Source organism: Chiloscyllium plagiosum, chromosome 3 (genome assembly GCF_004010195.1).
Source record: "Chiloscyllium plagiosum isolate BGI_BamShark_2017 chromosome 3, ASM401019v2, whole genome shotgun sequence".
Lineage (NCBI taxonomy): Eukaryota > Metazoa > Chordata > Chondrichthyes > Orectolobiformes > Hemiscylliidae > Chiloscyllium > Chiloscyllium plagiosum.
The window spans coordinates 133,731,778-133,751,469 of record NC_057712.1 but is presented as its reverse complement, the minus strand read 5'-3'; the positions used below and the strand labels follow the sequence as shown (position 1 = coordinate 133,751,469).

The window sequence follows — 19,692 nt, the reverse complement described above, 5'->3', positions numbered from 1 at the left end:
CACTGTCCACTACACCTCCAATTTTGGTGTCATCTGCAAACTTACTAACTCTACCTCTTATGCTCCCATCCAAATTATTTATGTAAATGACAAAACGTAGAGGACCCAACACCGATCCTTGTGGCACTCCACTGGTCACAGGCCTCCAGTCTGAAAAACAAACTTCCACCACCACCCTCTGTCTTCTATCTTTGAGCCAGTTCTGTATCCAAATGGTGAATTCTCCCTGTATTCTGTGAGATCTAACCTTGCTAATCAGTCTCCCATGGGGAACCTTGTCGAATTCCTTACGCCTATATAGATCACATCTACCGCTCTGCCCTCATCAATCCTCTTTGTTACTTCTTCAAAAAACACAATCCAGTTTGTGAGACATGATTTCCCACGCATAAAGCAATGTTGACTATCCCAAATCAGTCCTTGCCTTTCCAAATACATGTACATCCTGTCCCTCAGGATTTCCTCCAACAACCTGCCTACCACCGACGGCAGGCTCACTTGTCTATAGTTCCCTGGTGTGTCCTTACCACCTTTCTTAAACAGTGGCACCACCTTCGCCAACCTCCAGTCTTCTGGCACCTCACCTGTGAGTATCGATGTTACAAATATCTCAGCAAGAGGCCCAGCAATCACTTCTCTAGCTTCCCACAGAGTACTCGGGTACACCTGATCAGGTCCAGGGGATTTATCCACCTTTACCCACTTCAAGACATCCAGTACTTCCTCCTCTGTAATATGGACATTTTGCAAGATGTCACCATCTGTTTCCCTACAGATATATCTTCCATGTCCTTTTCCACAGTAAATACTGATGCAAAATACTCATTTAGTATCTCCCCCATTTTCTGCTGCTCCACACAAAGGCTGCCTTGCTGATATTTGAGGGGCCCAAATCTCTCCCTAGTTACCCTTTTGTCCTTTATGTATTTGTAAAAACCCTTTGGATTCTCCTTTATTCTATTTGCCAAAGCTATCTCATATTCCCTTTTTGCCCTCCTGGTTCCCCTCTTAAGTATACTCCTACTTCCTTTATACTCTTCTAAGGATTTACTCAATCTATCCTGTCTACACCTTACATATGCTTCCTTCTTTTTCTTAACCAAACCCTCAATTTGTTTACTCATCCAGCATTCTCTATACCTACCAGCCTTTCCTTTCACCCTGACAGGAATATACTTTCTCTGGATTCTTGTTATCATATTTCTGAAGGCTTCTCATTTTCCAACCATCCCTTTACCTGCGAACATCTGCCCCCAGTCAGCTTTCAAAAGTTCTTGCCTAATACCATCAAAATTGGCCTTTTTCCAATTTAGAACTTCAACTTTTCGATCTGGTCTATCCTTTTCCATCATTATTTTAAATCTAATAGAATTATGGTTGCTGGCCCCAAAGTGCTCCCCCACTGACACCTCAGTCACCTGCCCTGTCTTATTTCCCAAGAGTAGGTCAAGTTTTGCACCTTCTCTAGTAGGTACATCCACATACTGAATCAGAAAATTGTCTTGTACACACTTAACAAATTCCTCTCCACCTAAACCCTTAACACTATGGTAGTCCCAATGTATGTCCCTATTATTCTTACAGATAGCTGAGATCTCCTTACAAGTTTGTTTCTCAATTTCCCTCTGACTATTAGGGGGTCTATAATACAATCCCAATAAGGTGATCATCCCTTTCTTATTTCTCAGTTCCACCCAAATAACTTCCCTGGGTGTATTTCCGGAATATTCTCTCTCAGCACAGCTGTAATGCTATCCCTTTTCAAAAATGCCACTCCCTCTCCTCTCTTGCCTCCCTTTCTATCCTTCCTGTAGCATTTGTATTCTGGAACATTAAGCTTCCAGTCCTGCCTATCCCCAAGCCATGTTTCTGTAATTGCTTTGATATCCCAGTCCTATGTTCCTAACCATGCCCTGAGTCCATCTTTCCTGTAGCATTTGTATTCTGGAACATTAAGCTTCCAGTCCTGCCTATCCCCAGCCATGTTTCTGTAATTGCTTTGATATCCCAGTCCTATGTTCCTAACCATGCCCTGAGTTCATCTGCCTTCCCTGTTAGGATCCTTGCATTGAAGTAAATGCAGTTTAATTTATTAGTCCTACCATGTCCCTGCCTGCCCTGACTGTTTGTATCGCTTCTGTTCTCAACTGTACCAGTCTCAGATTGGTCTCTTTCCTCAGTATCTCCCTGGATTCCCTCCACCCCTCCCCACCTTACTAGTTTAAATCCTCCCGAGCAGCTCTAGCAAATTTCCCTGCCAGTATATTAGTCCTCTTCCAATTTCGGTGCAATCCGTCCTTCTTGTACAGGTCACTTCTACTCCAAAAGAGATTCCAATGATCCAAAAATGTGAATCCTTCTCCCATACACCAGCTCCTCAGCCATGCATTCATCTGTTCTATCCTCTTATTCCTGCCCTCACTAGCTCGTATGACCGGGAGTAATCCAGATATTACTACTCTCGAGGACCTCCTTTTTAAATTTCTGCTTAATTCTCTGCAATCTCTCTTCAGAATCTCAACCTTTTCCCTTCCTATATCATTGGTTCCAATGTGGACAATGACCTCTTGCTGACCCCTCTCCCCCGTGAGAACATTTTGCATACTCTCTGGGACATCCTTGATCCTGGCACCAGGGAAGCAACACACCATTCTGAATTTTCACTGCTGGCCACATAAATGTCTGTCTGTACCTCGGACTAGAGAATCCCCTAACACCCAGAGACCCGGGTTCAATTCCCGACTCAGGCGACTGACTGTGTGGAGTTTGCACGTTCTCCCCGTGTCTGCGTGGGTTTCCTCCGGGGGCTCCGGTTTCCTCCCACAGTCCAAAGATGTGCTAGTTAGGTGAATTGGCCATGCTAAATTGCCCGTAGTGTTAGGTAAAGGGGTAAATGTAGGGGTATGGGTGGGTTACGCTTCGGCGGGTCGGTGTGGACTTGTTGGGCCGAAGGGCCTGTTTCCACACTGTAAGTAATCTAATAAAAAAAAACCAATTGATCTTTTGGAAGCCGACGTACTCCTTGTTGCATTAGAGCCAGTCTCAATACCAGAAACTTGGCTGTTTTTGCTACATTCCCCTGAGAATGCATCACCCCTACATTTTCCAAAACAGTATACCTGTTTGAAACGGGTACATCCACAAAAGACTCCTGCACCAGCTGCCTACCTCTCTTACCTTTCCTGGAGTTAACCCATCTATGTTGTGTTAACTGTTGCAAATTCCTCATTGCTGTTGCAAATTCCTCATTGCTTCTAAGTGTCTCTCCAACCGATCCATTTGATCAGCATTTACGACAGATATAATCTGCAGTAACCCTTAAACTCTCTTTAAATTCCCACATCTGACATGAAGTACATACCACTGTACTAAAGGCCGTTTTTGCTCCTTCACAATCTACAGACCCAGAAAATAACACCGTCTTATTCCTCTAGAAACACTGCCTCAGGTTAAATGAATAGTTATGACTTATATTTTAAGTTTAATCAAGAGACATATCTCTAAAAAACATATCCTCAAGAAAGATCCCACTCTACTCCCTACTGCAGATTCTCTGTGGGCCACACTTAAAAACAACGATTAACTTGTCTGAGTCTATGCTGTGAACTTCGCCCAACAGTTCCTCCAAGATTAGTTGTGAATTTCACTGCTTGTTAATTTTGCCACGTGAACTCCGATGTCCAGCGATACATGAATTCAAACATCAAAGGCAGTAACTGTGCAAGTTCTCTCTCTCTCTCTCCTGCAATGACCTCACCATGTGCTTCCTTTGTCTACTCTTCTCCCTTTTAATACTGCTGTTGTTTTGACATTTTTTTCTAAAGTTCCAAAACAATGCAACAGCATATAAAACAGTAATTGCTGCTCCTTCAATTCGAGGAAATCACCTCCAACACCTAAAATACCTCAAACAAAAAGAGCAGCTGTTACAGCCAGAAATTATCCAAAATCCTTTCAGTTGAGATAGTCCTTATGGACATGCCAAATTTCCTAAGCCTCCTGAGAAAGAAGAAATGTTGTTGTGCTTACCTGTGTTGGAGGTCCAGGACAGATTGTTGGTTAATGCCATTCCTCATTACAGCTTTGGTTCAAACATGGGCTAAAATGCTGAATTCCAGAGGAGAGGTGAGAATGACAGTCCTTGACAAAAGGCCACTTTCAATCACGTATGCCATCAAGAAGCCCAGCAAAAATTGAACCAATGCAAACTCTCCAATGGTTGAAGTCAAACCTGACACAGAGGGAGATAGTTGTGGCTGTTGGAAGATGGTCATCTCCGCTCCAGGACATCTCAGCAGGAGTTCCTCAGGGTAGTGTCCTAGGCCCAACTATCTTCAACCGCTTAATTAATGACCTTCCCTCCATCACAAGGTTAGAAATGGTGATGTTCGCCGTTGATTGGATAATATTCAGCACTATTCATGACACCTGATATTCAATACAACAAGATCTGGGCTTTGGATGATAAGTGACAAGTAACGTTTCATAATGTGGAAGTGGGCCGTTTGACCAATCAAATCCACGCTAATGCTTGGAAAAACATCCCAGCCAGACCCACCCCCCTACTTTATCCCTGTAACCCTGCATACCCCATGGCTAATCCAACTAACTTACACATCCTTGGACACTAGGGGCAATTTAGCAAGGCTAATCCACTTAACCTGCACATCACTGGAGGAAACTGGAGCACTTGGAGGAATCCCACACAGACACAGGAGAATGTGCAAACTCCACACAGGTAGTGGCCCAAGGGTGGTGTCAAACCCACGTCTCTGGTGCTGTGGGCAGCAGTGCTAACCACTGAGCCACTTGCACCATACAAATGCCAAGCAATGACCATCTTCAAAAAGAGGTATACTAACCATTGGCCTTGACATTCAATGATGCTATAATCACTGAATCCCTGCCATTAACATTCTTGGTGACCACTGACTGGAAGCTCAACTACATTTGCCATATAAACCTATAATTAGAAGAGAGTTAGAGGCGTGGAATGCTGCGGAGCATATCTTATCTCATGACACCTCAAAGCATATCCCCGACTTACAAGGCACAAGTCAAGAGTATGATGGAACACTTCCCACTGGTCTGGATGGCTGCAGCTCCAAAACTCAAGAAGCTTGACACCATTCAGGAAAAACAAACAAACCGGTTGATTGCCACCACATCACAAACATTCAATCCCTTCACCACCAATGCCCAGTAGCAGCACTTAGTACTACTTATAAGATGCACTGCAGAAATTCAACTTCCTCAGACAGCACCTTCCAAATCCACAACCATTTCCAGAACCAATTCTGGAAGGAAAAAAGACAGCAGATACATAGGAGCACCACTACCTGCAAATTCCCTTCCAAGCTACGCATCATCATAACTTCGGAATATACCGCTATTCTTTCACTGTTGCTGGGTCAAAATCCTGGAATTCCCTCTCTAACAGTATTGCATATCAACCTGGAACACATGGAAATAGTGAGGACTGGAGATGGAGTGTCAGAGTGGATAAAGAGTGGAGCTTGACAAAGCACAACAGCTCAAACAGCATCAGAGGAGAAGGGGAGTCAACGTTTCAGGTTGGACCCTTCTGATCTGAAATGTTAACTCCCATTCTCCTCTGATGCTGCTTGACCTGCTGTGCTTTTCCATCTCCACTCTTTATCCAACCTATAGCACATGGACTTTAGTAGTTCAAGAAGGTAGGTCACTAACTCCTTTTCAAGGGCAATTTGGGATTGGAATAAATTCTATGTCTAATGAGTGATGACAAATATGATGATATAATTCAAACATTCCTCTAATCTCATGCTAAATCAGAGGCAAAATGATGAAACTGTAATCGGCTAGAAAAGTGGTCTTCATCTTAAGAAGTCATAATTTCAATCAGGTGAGCTTTGTATTTCAGCTGAGAGTAGCCTTTGACTGCAGCTTTTAATTTTGAAATAGGAAAGCAGGCTGATAGTTTGTTTTTTTTTAAAGAAAGAAGGGAATCAGTGCTACGTTTTAGAATTAGAATTGGGATAGAATTTAAACTTCAAGCTGAAAGAAGGTAAGTCTACCTTCTGGATGTTTAATCTCTTAGAACAGTAGAAAATAGATGAATTGGTGGGATGGGTAGTTCAGTGGCAAATGGAATTTAGTTCTCAAGAACGGTCACTGGATCTGAAACATTAGAGATGCTGCCAGACCTGCTGAGTTTCTTCAGTTAATTCTATTTTTGTTTCAGATTTCCAGCGTTTGCAGTTCTTTGTTTTTGTTTGATGGAATTTAACTCTGATAAGTTGAAGTGATGCACATTTGAAGAAGTAACAAGACAAGGAAGAACTCAATGAATAGTAGGACAGGCAGCTCAGAGGAACAGCAAGACTTTGGGGTTCTTGTTCACATATCCCTGAAGCTGGCAGGGAAGGTTAACAGAGTAGTCAGGAAGGCAGACAAAGAAACTTGCTGTTATCAATCAAAACATAAATTAGAAGAGCAAGTAGGCTATATTGGAGCTGTATAGAGCTTTGGTTAGGCCACAACTGGAATACTGTGTGTAGGGAACTGATGGCTATGTGGGTTAGCCATAGTAAATGTGGGATTACTATGGGAGATATTGGGTGGGTCTGGGATGGATGCTGTACGGAGAGTCAGTGCAGACTCGATGGGCTGAATTGGCCTCTTTCTGTGGTATCGAGACTCTGTGATTCCTTTAGGGAAGGAACCGGCATCCTTACCTGGTCTAGCCTACATGTGACTCAAGACCCATAGCTATGTGATTGACTTTTAACTGCACTGAAGGCAATTAGGGATGGGAAATAAATGCTGGCCGAGCCTGTGATGCCATCATCCAGAGAATTAATAAAAATAAAAGTTCTACTTTATTGAAATGTCAATAACAAGGAGGCACACTCTTTAGATGAAAGGCAAGACCATTAGAGGGGACTTGAGGATTTGTTTTACTCAGAGGCTGGTAGGGGTCAGGAGTGCACTGCCTGAGAGGGTAGTTGAGGATGATACCTCACACCATTAAAAATGTTCTTGCATAAATATTTGATGCAATGTAACATTCCAGGCAATGGGCCTAGTAGTGGAAAGTGGAACTCGTGTATATTTAATCTGCCTTTGGCAGTACAGACTCGATTGTCCAAAAGATCTCCTGTCTTGTATGTACTGTATGATTCCATGACCTCTACTTACAGACATTGGTACTGTTAGTTTTATCAACCTTTTGATCCCCAGCCCTGTCAGAATTTCAGTGAGTCTGACACTGATAACACGTGTTTTTTCTTATTCGCAGACTGCTGCTTACAATCATGCTGCATCATGCCACCATCACTATGATGTGGCTGTTTTCTCCCAGCAGGGTGTTTGTACATGATAAGGCAATATTTATATTATGTAACATGGACTTCGATACGGATAATGTAGCACTCAGAGATTCAGTCAACCTTTATTTCAGTTCCTGGTATAAACATATACTGTAATCACAGGAACTTCAGTGTCTGGGCTAATATTAAGCTCTTCAGTTGCAAAGAGTAGCACACTTCCATCATTGTTTTATGCTTAAGAGGCTCCAGTTAAGATGTAGTCTGAAACCTTTATACTCTCAGGTCATATATTATGATATGGGATGATATCATAAGCATGTCTCTTAAAGCTATACTGTATACAAGGTGTAGGACAGAACGCAACACTCTCACATGCAGTCTGTGCCCCATTCAGCTGCAGGTTCAGCTCCATGTTCAGGCCTCAGTCTGAATGAATCCTCAGTCTGAATGAATCCTCACCTTCATACTGTCCTCTGCCCCTTCAAACACCTTTGCTGATTGGTTCACTAGGGAATAAGTTTATGAAAATCAAATGTGGCAGAGAAGTGACTTATGATTAGAGGAGCAATTTCTTTCTGATGCACCATTTTCACTTAAATGTTGTTAAAAGAGTACTAGAAGTCAAGTCTTTTCATCTTGCACTCATCAGATCTAGGATGCAACAAACAAATTTGAGAAAAGGCTCACTGAACTTGTCAGCATGAGAAGAGGGTGCTGATTAATTGGGTCACATTGGTATGGAGATGCAGCAAGGTCAGCTAACCCACAATCTTAGTGCTCAGACCAAGCAGGGAGTGGCCGCGGGAAAGCAGCAGACATTGGCAGGCTCCATGACCCCATTTTTCATGATAAAGGTACAATATCTATGTAAATTCCTTTTGTCGTCATAAACAGGATCTCAAGTTGTCATATTTGTAGCTTCTAGCATGTGTCAATACGCCTCACAGCAAGCCTGACTGATGAGCTTAATTTGGTTTCCATTGTAATTTTGAACAGTCTGGATTATTTGATAAATGATTTACAATGGTAGAATCACATCTGATGTTCTGAAGTTTGCAAGCACAAGCTGCTTGAGCACAACCGGAATGCTGTCTGCTGCAAATGCAAATGTTTGATGTAGTCTGCCAGTCGCTAGGAAGTAAACTTACATAACTGGCACCACATTGAACTATATCACAGAGAAGATAGCTCAAAAATCTGAGCAATACTTAAAACCATCTACTTATGCTACACCTTTGCAGTAAACCCATAAGCAGTTTACTTCACTACCAAGATTTTGTTGCCAAGTCAAATGCTACCTCAAAAATGTTATGTGTGATTTTCACTGCCAGTGTGATACCAGATATATAGGTTTGGATTTATAATAGGTGACCATGAAATTCTCAGATTGTCACTACAGCGTTTTAGAGGAAGAAATATGTCATCTTGATCTGGTATGTATGTGACTTCAGAAGCATCCACAATGCAGTTCATGATCAATTGCTCTCGAAAAGGCAAAGGAGAACTTTGGAAAATTAGGGATGTGAAATAAAAATTGTCCTCTTCTATTAAGCTTGTGTTCCAAGATCAATTAAAAATACATTAAAACATTTCTTCTTTTGTATTCCAAAAATCAGTCTGCTCTTCATGCTTTTGAAACTGTGCGCCAAGGAATTCCTTCTGAGTTTATTGCATTGATGACACCTAAAGTTAACAAGGTGAGTACTAATTTATTCAGGTAAAAAAAACATTCTACAGAAAAAAGCAAATCATGTATACATTGATAGACAAATGAAAAATATTACAATTGTATTGCTATCCATTTATACTGATAATTGTGTTTCTTATGGTACAAAACTGACCAATAACAAATGAATTGGCAGGCATATCACCTTTGCTTTCATAATCAAAATATAGAGGACTAATTTTAATTTTATTGCAGTATGAAAAGCTATGTATAGCAAATTAGCAGTCCATTTTACATCTTCACCTATTGTCTTTTTGACTAATACGTAATTTGTCCCAGTAAATTGTCAATGTTTTTTTGGGGAGGGGAACTTAATTTGGTTTCCATTGTAATTTTGAACAGTCTGGATTATTTGATAAATGATTTACAATGGTAGAATCACATCTGATGTGAGTCGGGGGCAAGGGGAGGCTTCAGTTTGCTATTTTGATTAAATTTGAGTTTATGCCAGAATAACATTGCTCAGTGGAGGGACAATTAAAATATAATATGTCAAAAGGGCTGCTGTACAAACCTAAGCCAGGCTTTATGAAGTTAATATACAAAGACAGATTTCAAGAACCTAACTTCTATTTCTTTGAAGTTTGACAATTGAAGGCTGTTTCACTCATTGATATTGAGGCTTTGGAAAAGCTTCAAATTAGTGTCACAAGTTTAATTCCCAGTTGTAAGCATTAAATTTATGTGTGTTTCATTTGTTATGTATAAGATGATCTATTATAGATGCACTGTCATTTACTACTACAGAACCTGAATATTGTTGAAACAGAACATTTTTTGAAGCTTTCATCCTGGAGGCAGGGGAAACCAACATTTATTCAGTATAAGAGGAGAATACTGATTGGTTGCTACATGGGCTCTGATCAGTTTGACTGTTGCCATAGAGGATGCACCAGTTAATGATGATTGACAATTAACTATTATACTTTGTATCGATATTAAACCAGACTGACTCTGATTGGTCAACAAATTACCCTGAACAATGAACCAGCAAATGGCTGTCATTATTTTTGTTGTCTTGAAGATGCACCAACATAAACAGCCGATAATGGGAAAGAAATTTTTAAGAAAGCAGTGAGAGTAAGATAAAGGCCCACAACTGTTAGGGGCATAAATCTGTCACCTGTATCCAAAGGAGATGGATTACCAAGCATCCAAAACAGATATTTTCCCCTTTGAAGAAAAGGGATGATGAAAATTTACTTTCACCTGAAAATCTGCACTGGAAACCAAGATTAAGACTTTCAAAAGTGATTTTAACAGCTGATAAAATACACTTAATAATAGTATAAAGAAAAAAGCAAGTTAAGGAAGATATTTAGTTTTAAATAGATTGATTGGAAAAATCAGTAATTTGAAATATCACAGCCCTAACAGTAAAGTTAATGATTTTTTCAATGACTTTGAGATAAATAAACAACTTTACTTTGTAATTAAGGATGCTTGATTGATTTGAAATTGTTGAAAAACATCAAATGTGAGAAATAGAGCAGATATCTAACCACATAGTGTCAAATTCAGTATCAAAGTATCTTTGAAGGGAAAATGGCATACATGTGTATTTGGCAGTCCTAGTCATTTAATGAGACCCCTTCCTATTGACAAACACTGCTGGTTTTTGATGGACCACTCTGGTCCCTATATCGGTGCAATTGACTGCTCCCTGTATCTTCTTTGGCTGCAAAGTTGGCTACAACTGGTTGTCTGACTCCAGGTGTCCAAGGGTAAGTGTATAAGTTGTTGTGCCTCAGTGAAGGCAGCATTAATCATCTCCTGGGAAAAATTGCGTGCATTCATTTGAAATTCCACAGATGTACTTACTAGCTCCCTGAAAGAATCGACACACTTTAAACTTGAAGGATTACACACAAGGGATCTGCAATGGGATTTCCTCTCAGTCTTTGTAGACACTGGTGTTCATCCAGCAGCTGGCACATATTCCCTCTTCCATTCTGAGCAAGAGAGACATACGCTGTGTCAGATATCTGTGCCCTGTGGCTTACCCCTGATAAGAGCATCCGCCTCAGTATCCAAAATGGTATATTTGAAGTCAGTAAAATCTGGTATTTAAATCAAGGCTAATGGCGATTATATAATCGTTGTCAATTGTCATAAAAACATACCGGGTAAAAACAAGGACTGCAGATGCTGGAAACCACAGTCTAGATTAGAGTGGTGCTGGAAAAGCACAGCAGGTCAGGCAGCATCCAAGGAACAGGAAAATCGACATATCAGGCTTTTGCCCGAAACGTCAATTTTCCTGCTCCTCGAATGCTGCCCGACCTGCTGTGCTTTTCCAGCACCACTCTAATAAAAACATACCAGTTTCACTAATGGCCTTTAGGGAAGGATATTTGCCTTCCTTACCTGGTCTGGCCTTCAGTCAACCCTTGAAGCACACTAACGTAGTTTGTCTCTTAACTGCCCTCTAAAATGACATTACAAGTCATTTTGAATAATTGAGGCCCTAACACAGATTCTTGTGGGATACCCTGGTCACATCCGTCTTCAAGAGAATGATGATGAAAGACTATGAGCTACTTGAGCAAATTGACATGGAGAGATGTTAAGCTGGCTTACAAGTGGACAAATCTCCAGGTCTGGATGAAATGAAACCCTGGTTGCTTTGGGAGGCAAGGGAAGAGATTACAGGAGTACTGACCCAAATTATTAATTCTTATCTGGCTGTGCGGGACGTCATGATGTGGAGGTGCTAGTGTTGGGCTGGGGTGAACAAAGTTTATATATTTTTGAAATTCCTTTGTATTCTCCTTAACCATTTTTACCAAAGCTATCTCATGTCCCCCTTTTGCCCTTCTGATTTCTCTGTTAAGTATACTCCTACTGCCTTTATACTCTTCTAAGGATTCTTTCGATCTCTGCTGTCTGTACCTGACATATGCTTCTTTCTTTTTCTTAATCAAAACATCAATATGGGGTTTGAATATATATTTATGTTTAAAGATTACCTGTAAAGAACCAAAGAATTACAAACTATATGAATATTTTTAAAATTTGTTTTATTATTTCTTGAAAATGAATGTGCTGTGGTTTTATTTGGCTTTTGACTGGAAACCAAGTGACTTTAGAGAAAAGGCTGAGCAAAGAATTCAAGGAGATAAAAAATGAGATCTATTGTCTTATTTGCAAAGAAGAAAAACTGGCTTTGAGTGAACTAGAGACCTGTATGCCAATGCTCTGCATTTACAGTTGTTTTCAGAACGAGAAGCCAAAGTGAAGTACACATGACCAAAGCAACTGGACTCACTCCAGAAATCCTGTCCTCAGTTGAAGTCCCTGGGAAACTGATTGAATTTATAAGTACTAAGACTTCCCTGTCCCTGATAAAACCTGATGAAAAGATGAACTGTGACCATTTCTCAAGAATTGACTCTAAATAGGTTGAACATAAATCAGCAACCTAGAGCTGTCAGCAATTTGGCTTCATCAATAGAAAATTGTGGAAAACCACATGTTACGAGCTTGTCAAAAAGGCACAGCAATTGTCATGGAAGATCTTAACCTAGATATAGAATAGAAAAATCAGATTGGTAAAAATAGTCTAGCTGAGGAATTTATTGTAACAAAAATAAAAATTTCTGGCGAAACTCAGCAAGTCTGACAGCATCTGTGCAGAGAAAGCAGACGTCGCGTTTTGAGTCTGGTGACTCTTCATCAGAAAGGTTTCTGATAAAGAGACCTTGGACTCGAAATGTTAACTCTTGCTTTCTCCTCAGAGTTCAACCAGCAATTTCTGTTTGTGTTTCAGATCTGCAGAATCTGCAGTTCTTTGTTTCATTAATATGAGGAATTCAATGAATTTTGTTATGGCAGTTTCTCAGACTAGAATATTTGGCACCAACCAGAGAGCAGGCCATACTTAGACCTGGTTTTGACCAGTGAGGTAGGAATAATTACTCACTTCATAGTAAAAGCCTCCCTGGGTAGTAACATCCACAATTTTACTTATTGTTTAAAGGAGAGAAGATTGGGTACAAGATTATTGCCTGCATACAAGATTCAGAGGGGACTTGCCTAGGTGGATGCGGAAAGGATGTTTCCTATTGTAGGAAAATCTAAAACTCGTGGTCATAGTTTAAAAAAGAGGTTTCACCTTTAAAAAAGAGATGAAGATCTTTTTTTCACAGAAAATGGTGAATGTTTGGAATTCCCTTTCTCAAAAGGCAGAGGATATAGAATCTTTAAATATTTTTAAAGCAGAGGTAAAAAGATTGTTAATTACCAAGAAAATGGAAGATTATTGGTGTAATGCAGCAATGTAGAGTTGAAACTAAAATGAGATCAGCCACGACCTTATTGAATGGTGGGGCAGGTTAAAGAGCCGAGTGGACTATACTTGTTTCTTTCTCATATGCTTGTACATAAAACACAAATAGTTATCATATTCGATCCTTCATTTTCAGTCCTTTGGCAGACAGCTGTCATTTTTGTGTTGTACGAGTATGTCTATGTGTGGGTTTAGAGACATATAGTACTTTTCTTGACCAGTAGGTTGCCTTTTTAAACATATGTTTGTTTTGTGATAAATTGATTATTTTGAGTCCAGATTGGACAGAACATAAAAACCAGCAAAGAATGAAAAAAAAAACAAATTAACAAAAAATAAAGAATAAGAGAAAACTAGCCATAAATATAAAAATAGATTTTAAGAAATTCTATAGATATTTTTAAAATAGAGCATATAGTGAGCATTGGTCTTATGGCAAGTCAGACCCAAGATTAAATTATGGAAAATAAGGGAATTGCAGGAATTGCAAATGAATTAAACAAACAGGAGTTTGCACTACAGAGGATATGAGTAACAACCCAGATGCTAATCAGGAATTGAAAAGGAGGAACCCAGAAAAATCATAAACACCAGAGCATTGGTATTATTCGAATTGTTAGAGAGGCAAGCAGACAAGTGCCTGGAATCCTGATGCACCTCTTCCTAGAGTCTGAAAAGAAATGAGCAGTGAGATGTTGACATATTGGTTTTATGACTATTGTCACAATGTCGGTCTTTTTACAAGGTTACTATGCCCTTGAGTTTTTTTTTCCCCAAGAGGGGGTAATTGGCTAGGCTCCAACTGGGATGGGTTTGTTTACCCCGAACAGATAATGCCTCTGGCCTAAGCCTTTCATGTCTTTAAAAAATATATATAATCAAAAGGGAATGGCCAGCTAGCTGTGTAGCTAGCCTTCATTTATATTAGAGTTTTTGATTCAATTCAACATAGTGTGTGTGAAGAAAGGCTGCTGGGGCAAATATAGCCTGGTACTCTCTCTCTCTCTATGACTTAAAATCTGTAACCCCTGGTTTGTTTCATTTGTACTCTTTGTGCTAAAGGATATGTTTATTGGACTGATCCCAATATGTTCGGAACAGCATCATTAAGTTGGGATAGTCTTTTGGATTTTGGATAGCATAAGTTATCCGGTATTCTATTTTCTGTTCTTTGTATTTCATTCTGTAATTTTGTAAATAAATTCTGTTTGTTTAAAACTTGGCAGTCGGATCAGCTAATTCACTCCGGGAATATCTACTATGCACTTAACTAAAACAAATAGCAAAGTTATGATCTGGGCTACCTGCTTAAAAGTGTTTTGAGGGGTCAGATCTGGTCCATAACGCTATACTATGGCTTTCAGAGGTGTATTTTGTTATTTATTTTAATGAAGGAAGGTTGAGATAGTGGTATTGAGTAGTTTGCTCAAAGCCAATAAACTCAACAACTTTGTGAGGCTTTTTTTAAAGTTGGAACAGTAGAAGCTGACTGAATAGGTGAGGTCAGGCTCCCATAGAACTGGGTTTTTAGTTTTAGCTTTCTGCAGTTACTGGGATCTTGAAGCTAGATGTGGACACTTTGATTCCTTTCTCATTTACAGCTAAAAGCTGGGATTCTCTTTCAGCAGCTAAAATTGCATGTGAGACAATCTATTTTGCCGAATTTGCCTTTTCCAAGGATGTGTTTATGGAATGTTACTATATTGGAATTGTTCATTATTAATAGTTAATATATCCATACATATTATTTTTTAAGCATTTTGTTTAATTTTTATTTTGTATTTTAATTATAGTGTATAAAATAAAGTGTGTTTTGCTTAAAGTCAAGTTGTTTGACCAATCAAATTGCAGCTGGAATGCAAAGCCTTGCTCTTATCTTTAAAAGCATAAAAAGCTAGCATTGAAGCTGTCTTCTTAATATATTTTGAGGGGATTTGTTCTGGTACATAACAAATTTGGTGCTCTTCTCGAACTCAAAATCTCTAATTCCAGGTTGGATTTAGGATTATTAGACTCCAAAACAATGAGTACTAAGTATTAGTGTTTTTTTTATTTTGGGAATTGCATTCAGTTAATTTAAATAAGGTGTGCCTTGTGTAGTAATGGCTGTTTCAGTCACAAAGAGTTTCTTGGGATGGAAGAAGTTACTTCAGAGTTTTATAGAAAACGAGCAAGGCAAAACATTTGGAATTGGCAGATGAACTGGATTTGGAAACAAAGACAGAAATTGCTGGAAAAGCTGAGCAGATCTGGCAGTAACTTTGGAGAGAAATCAGAGTTAACATTTTGGGTTGGATCTGAGGAAGGGTCACTCAACACAAGACATTAACTTGATTTCTTTCCACAGGTACTGCCAGACTTGCTGAACTTTTCCAACAATTTCTATTTTTGTTTATGATGTACAGAATCAGTAGTTCTTTCGGTTTTTATTAAGCTGAAGTCCATACAAACAGGGGAGGTAATTTCAGCAATAGCTCAACGTTTATGATTTCCAGAAATGCAATGGAATCTTTGGAAATGGCTAAAATTCAATTGCTAATGAAGCAGCTTGAACATGAAAAGGAAATGAAACCGTTTGAATTGCGATCGAAAGCAGAAAAAAGCAGAAAGAGACAATAGTTCTAGCAGAGGAATAAGAAAAGGAAAGAACAGAATTGGCAGAATGAAAAAAAAAGGAGAGGATGTCCCTAATAGAAAAAAGGGAGAAAGAAAGGGAGGAAGAGAGAGCTTTTGAACTTTGGAGGTTGGAACCGAAAACTCAGAATTGACATGAAATGGCGGAGGTGGTGTTAAAAGGTAGGAATCATGTTGAGGACAGTAATGGAGAGCAATCCCATTGTTGCCAAAGGCCTGATGGGGATCTGTTAAAACATGTCCAAGCATTGCCTAAGGTCAACGAGAAGAATGTAAAGGCCTTTTTCGTTTTATTTGAGAAAATGGCTAATCAAGTAAAATGGATGGTGACCATGTAGGTATTGTTGATCCAAACAAAATTGGTAGGTAGAGATAGTGAAATATTTACATCTATCAGAGGAGGTACCTAGGAAGTGTGTTGAGGTGAAAAAAACCATCTTAAGTGCATGTGAATTAGTACCAGAAGTCTAAGATCACATTTTAGGATCCTAAGGAGAAAACCTGATCAAAGGTGCAAAGAGTTTGACAGGATCAAGCAAAGTAACTTCGACAGGTGAATAGGGGCATTGTAAATAGATCAAACATACGAAACAATTATTTTGGAAGCGTTCAAACATTCATTTCCTGAAGTAGTGTGAACTTATGTGGAAGAGCAGAGTTAAAACTGCAAGGTTAGCAGCAGAAATGGCAGATGATTATGAGTTGGTTCATAAATCAAAGTTTGGCTTCCGACATCAATTTCAATTTGTGAGGTATAGAAAGCTTATTGAATGATGGAGCAGTCTCAAGTATTTCCTCCTTTCCTGTTTCTAATGATTTTATTTATTTATTGTATATAGAATGACTTGTTAAATAACCAGGTGCCAATGAAAATAATTTCAACTTAATGGCTTTGAAGCATTCGTAATAATTTTATGTTCAAAGTCTGTTGTTCCTTTTTTGTTCAGATTGAGTCTATTCTGAGACAAGGAGTCACGTTACTGAACTGGTCTTCGCTAACACTTGACCAGTTCTTTTCTGATGCGAATGTAGCCATAAATGAATTGATTACGTTGTTAAAGACAGTAAGTAGATGGCTTAAAAACTGTTAATGAATTTATTAAATTGAAAGATGACAGTTGTGAGAAACAAGAGTGTTTCATTTTACTTTGGCATCTAGTGATAACAAGTTTTAAATAGCTATGGGCTATGATGAAATAAAGCTTGTAATTGGAGTAGCTTTATATCATGGTAAATGTATAAATGAAAAGACAGAATCGTAAAATAATAGGATGGTTAGAGAAGGAGGACATTTAGATCACGTCTGTGTAGGCTCTCACCATGTTCCATTCACATAGCTCTGTGAATTTTACCTCTTCAGATATTTATTCAATTCCCTAAAACAGCTTCCACCACATTGTCAGAGAGTGTCTAACCCTATACTGCATCAAATCAATTTTCTCAAGCCACGAAGGAAAACAGCTCCAGCTTCTCAAGTTTGTTAACAGAACTGAAGTTCATAATTCCCAGAAACATTCTCATTGTCTTTAGTGTTTCTTCTGTGCGTTCACATTGGTCTCCAAATTAGTTAGTTCAAGACCAAGGTTATAGTTCAACCAACACTAGGCACATAGTATGAAGCACCAGACAGATTGCTATCGATTCTCATGGCTATCGACAAAATATTGTACACTGTTACTGTGCTGCTTGTAGATTCTATTATTGATGCTGCCTGGACTGGAGGGCATGTCTTATGAAGAAAAGTTGAGGGAGCTAGGGCTTTTCTCATTGGAGTGAAGAAGGATGAGAGGTGACTTGATAGAGGTGTACAGGATGATGAGAGGCATAGATAGAATGGAAAGCCAGAGACCTTTTTCCAGGGTGGAAATGGCTATCACAAGGTGCATAATTTTTAAGGTTAATAGAGGAAGGTTTAGACGTTAGCTCTTTACACAGAGAGTGGTTGGTGCATGGAATGCACAGCCAGCAGTGGTAGTAGAGTCAAATACATTAGGGATATTTAAGTGACTCTTGGACAAGTACATGGATGATAGTAAAATGTAGGGTATGCAGGTTAGTTTGATCATAGAGTAGGATAGAAGTTTGACACAACATTGAAGGCCGAAGGGCTGTGCTGTACTGTTCTATGTTCCATGCTCTAAGATATCAATGCACACATCCAGAAAGCAATTTCTATCTTGAGCCAGTTTCATAATATTGTCTGAGAAGAAGCATCACATTCAGCTGAGGCCTAATATACAACTCTACCAGGCCCTTTACTTACACCTGCCTGCATAATGCAGAATCTTGAGTATGCTACAGGAACTACACTAAAGCTTTGAAAACTTCCACGAAATGCACCTGACCTTTATGACACAGAAGGTAGTGCCTGGAATGCACTCCCAGAGGAGGTAGCAAAGGCAACATTAAAAGGCATCTTGACAGATGCATGAATGAGGAGGGAATAGAGGGCTATGGAGCATAGAGGCAAAATGTCTTTAGTTCAAAAAGGCATCATGTATTGGTACAGACTTAGTGGGCTGAAGGGGCTGTTACTGTGACTTCTGTTCATTGTTCTGTTCTTTGTTCCTTTGCTCACTCAATTAACCTGTCTATATTCATCTGCACTCTGCGTCATCCTCATCAATTGCCTTCCCATGCAAAAGTGATTATAGTACATTCACTGACCTTATCTAGGCCATTAACGTACATTATGAAATAATTGTGCCATAACCACTGACTCCTTTGGCACTCTACTAGTTTCAAATTACCATCCTGAAAAGGCTTTCTTACCATTACTCTCTGTCTGGAAGAGAGTTTGTCAATCTTCAATCTAAAATAATATATCATCACCAACATGATGGTGCTGGGCTCTTAACCCATTAAGGAGTCCAATGCGTGGTACCTTAACAAATGCCTTCTGGAAATTCAAATGTATTACATCCACTGCTTCTCCTTTATTTATCCTGTTCATTACCTGCACAAAGAATTCTCACAAATTTGTCAGGCATGGTTTTCTCTTTGTGAAGCCATGCTGACTCTGCTTGATCATAGCATGTATTTCTAAATGCTCTGCTATAACAACCCTTATAATAGATGATAACATTTTTTCAATAGCATCCATGATTTCACTGGCCAATAGTTAGCTTTTTTGTTTCATCCCTTTTTTTAAGTAAAGATGTCACATTGGCAGTTTTGCAGTCCTCTGGAATTTCTCCGGGGTATAAGGATTCTTGAAAGATTACTACCAGTTCATCTAATATCCCTGTAGCGTCCTCCTTTAATATCTGAGGGTACAAACCCATCAAGTTCAGCGAACTTATTAGTCTTTAGTCCCATTTGTTTTTCTAGCACTTTTACTCCAATGATTGCAACTGCATTTATTTCCTTTCCTCTTTTTTTCCCCTTGATTATTCAATATTTTTGGAATAAATGAGTGTATTCTACTGTGAAGACTAATAAAAAGTGTTTATTCAATTCTTCTGTCAGTTATATCCGTCACAAATTCACCTGCACCACCACACACATCATTTACTGCATCCGCTGCACCCGATGTGGCCTTCTCTATATTGGGGAGACAGACCACCTACTTGCGGAACGTTTCAGAATCCAAGACCCCAAGGGATCCTTCCATATCTGCCACAAATTCACCTGCACCTCCACACACATCATTTACTGCATCCGCTGCACCCGATGTGGCCTTCTCTATATTGGGGAGACAGACCACCTACTTGCGGAACGTTTCAGAATCCAAG

At 39.4% G+C, this 19,692-nt stretch overlaps 1 protein-coding gene across 1 annotated transcript in view; it reads left to right on the top strand.

The window, feature by feature from the left end:
* LOC122540182 (dynein axonemal heavy chain 8-like) overlaps window positions 1–19,692 on the top strand; it is a 1,320,893-nt gene that overhangs the window by 419,680 nt on the left and 881,521 nt on the right. The window contains exons 19-20 of the mRNA XM_043675532.1: window positions 8,927–9,007; window positions 16,906–17,022. Of these exons, the coding sequence (XP_043531467.1) occupies window positions 8,927–9,007; window positions 16,906–17,022 (198 nt within the window). The remainder of the gene's footprint in view (window positions 1–8,926; window positions 9,008–16,905; window positions 17,023–19,692) is intronic.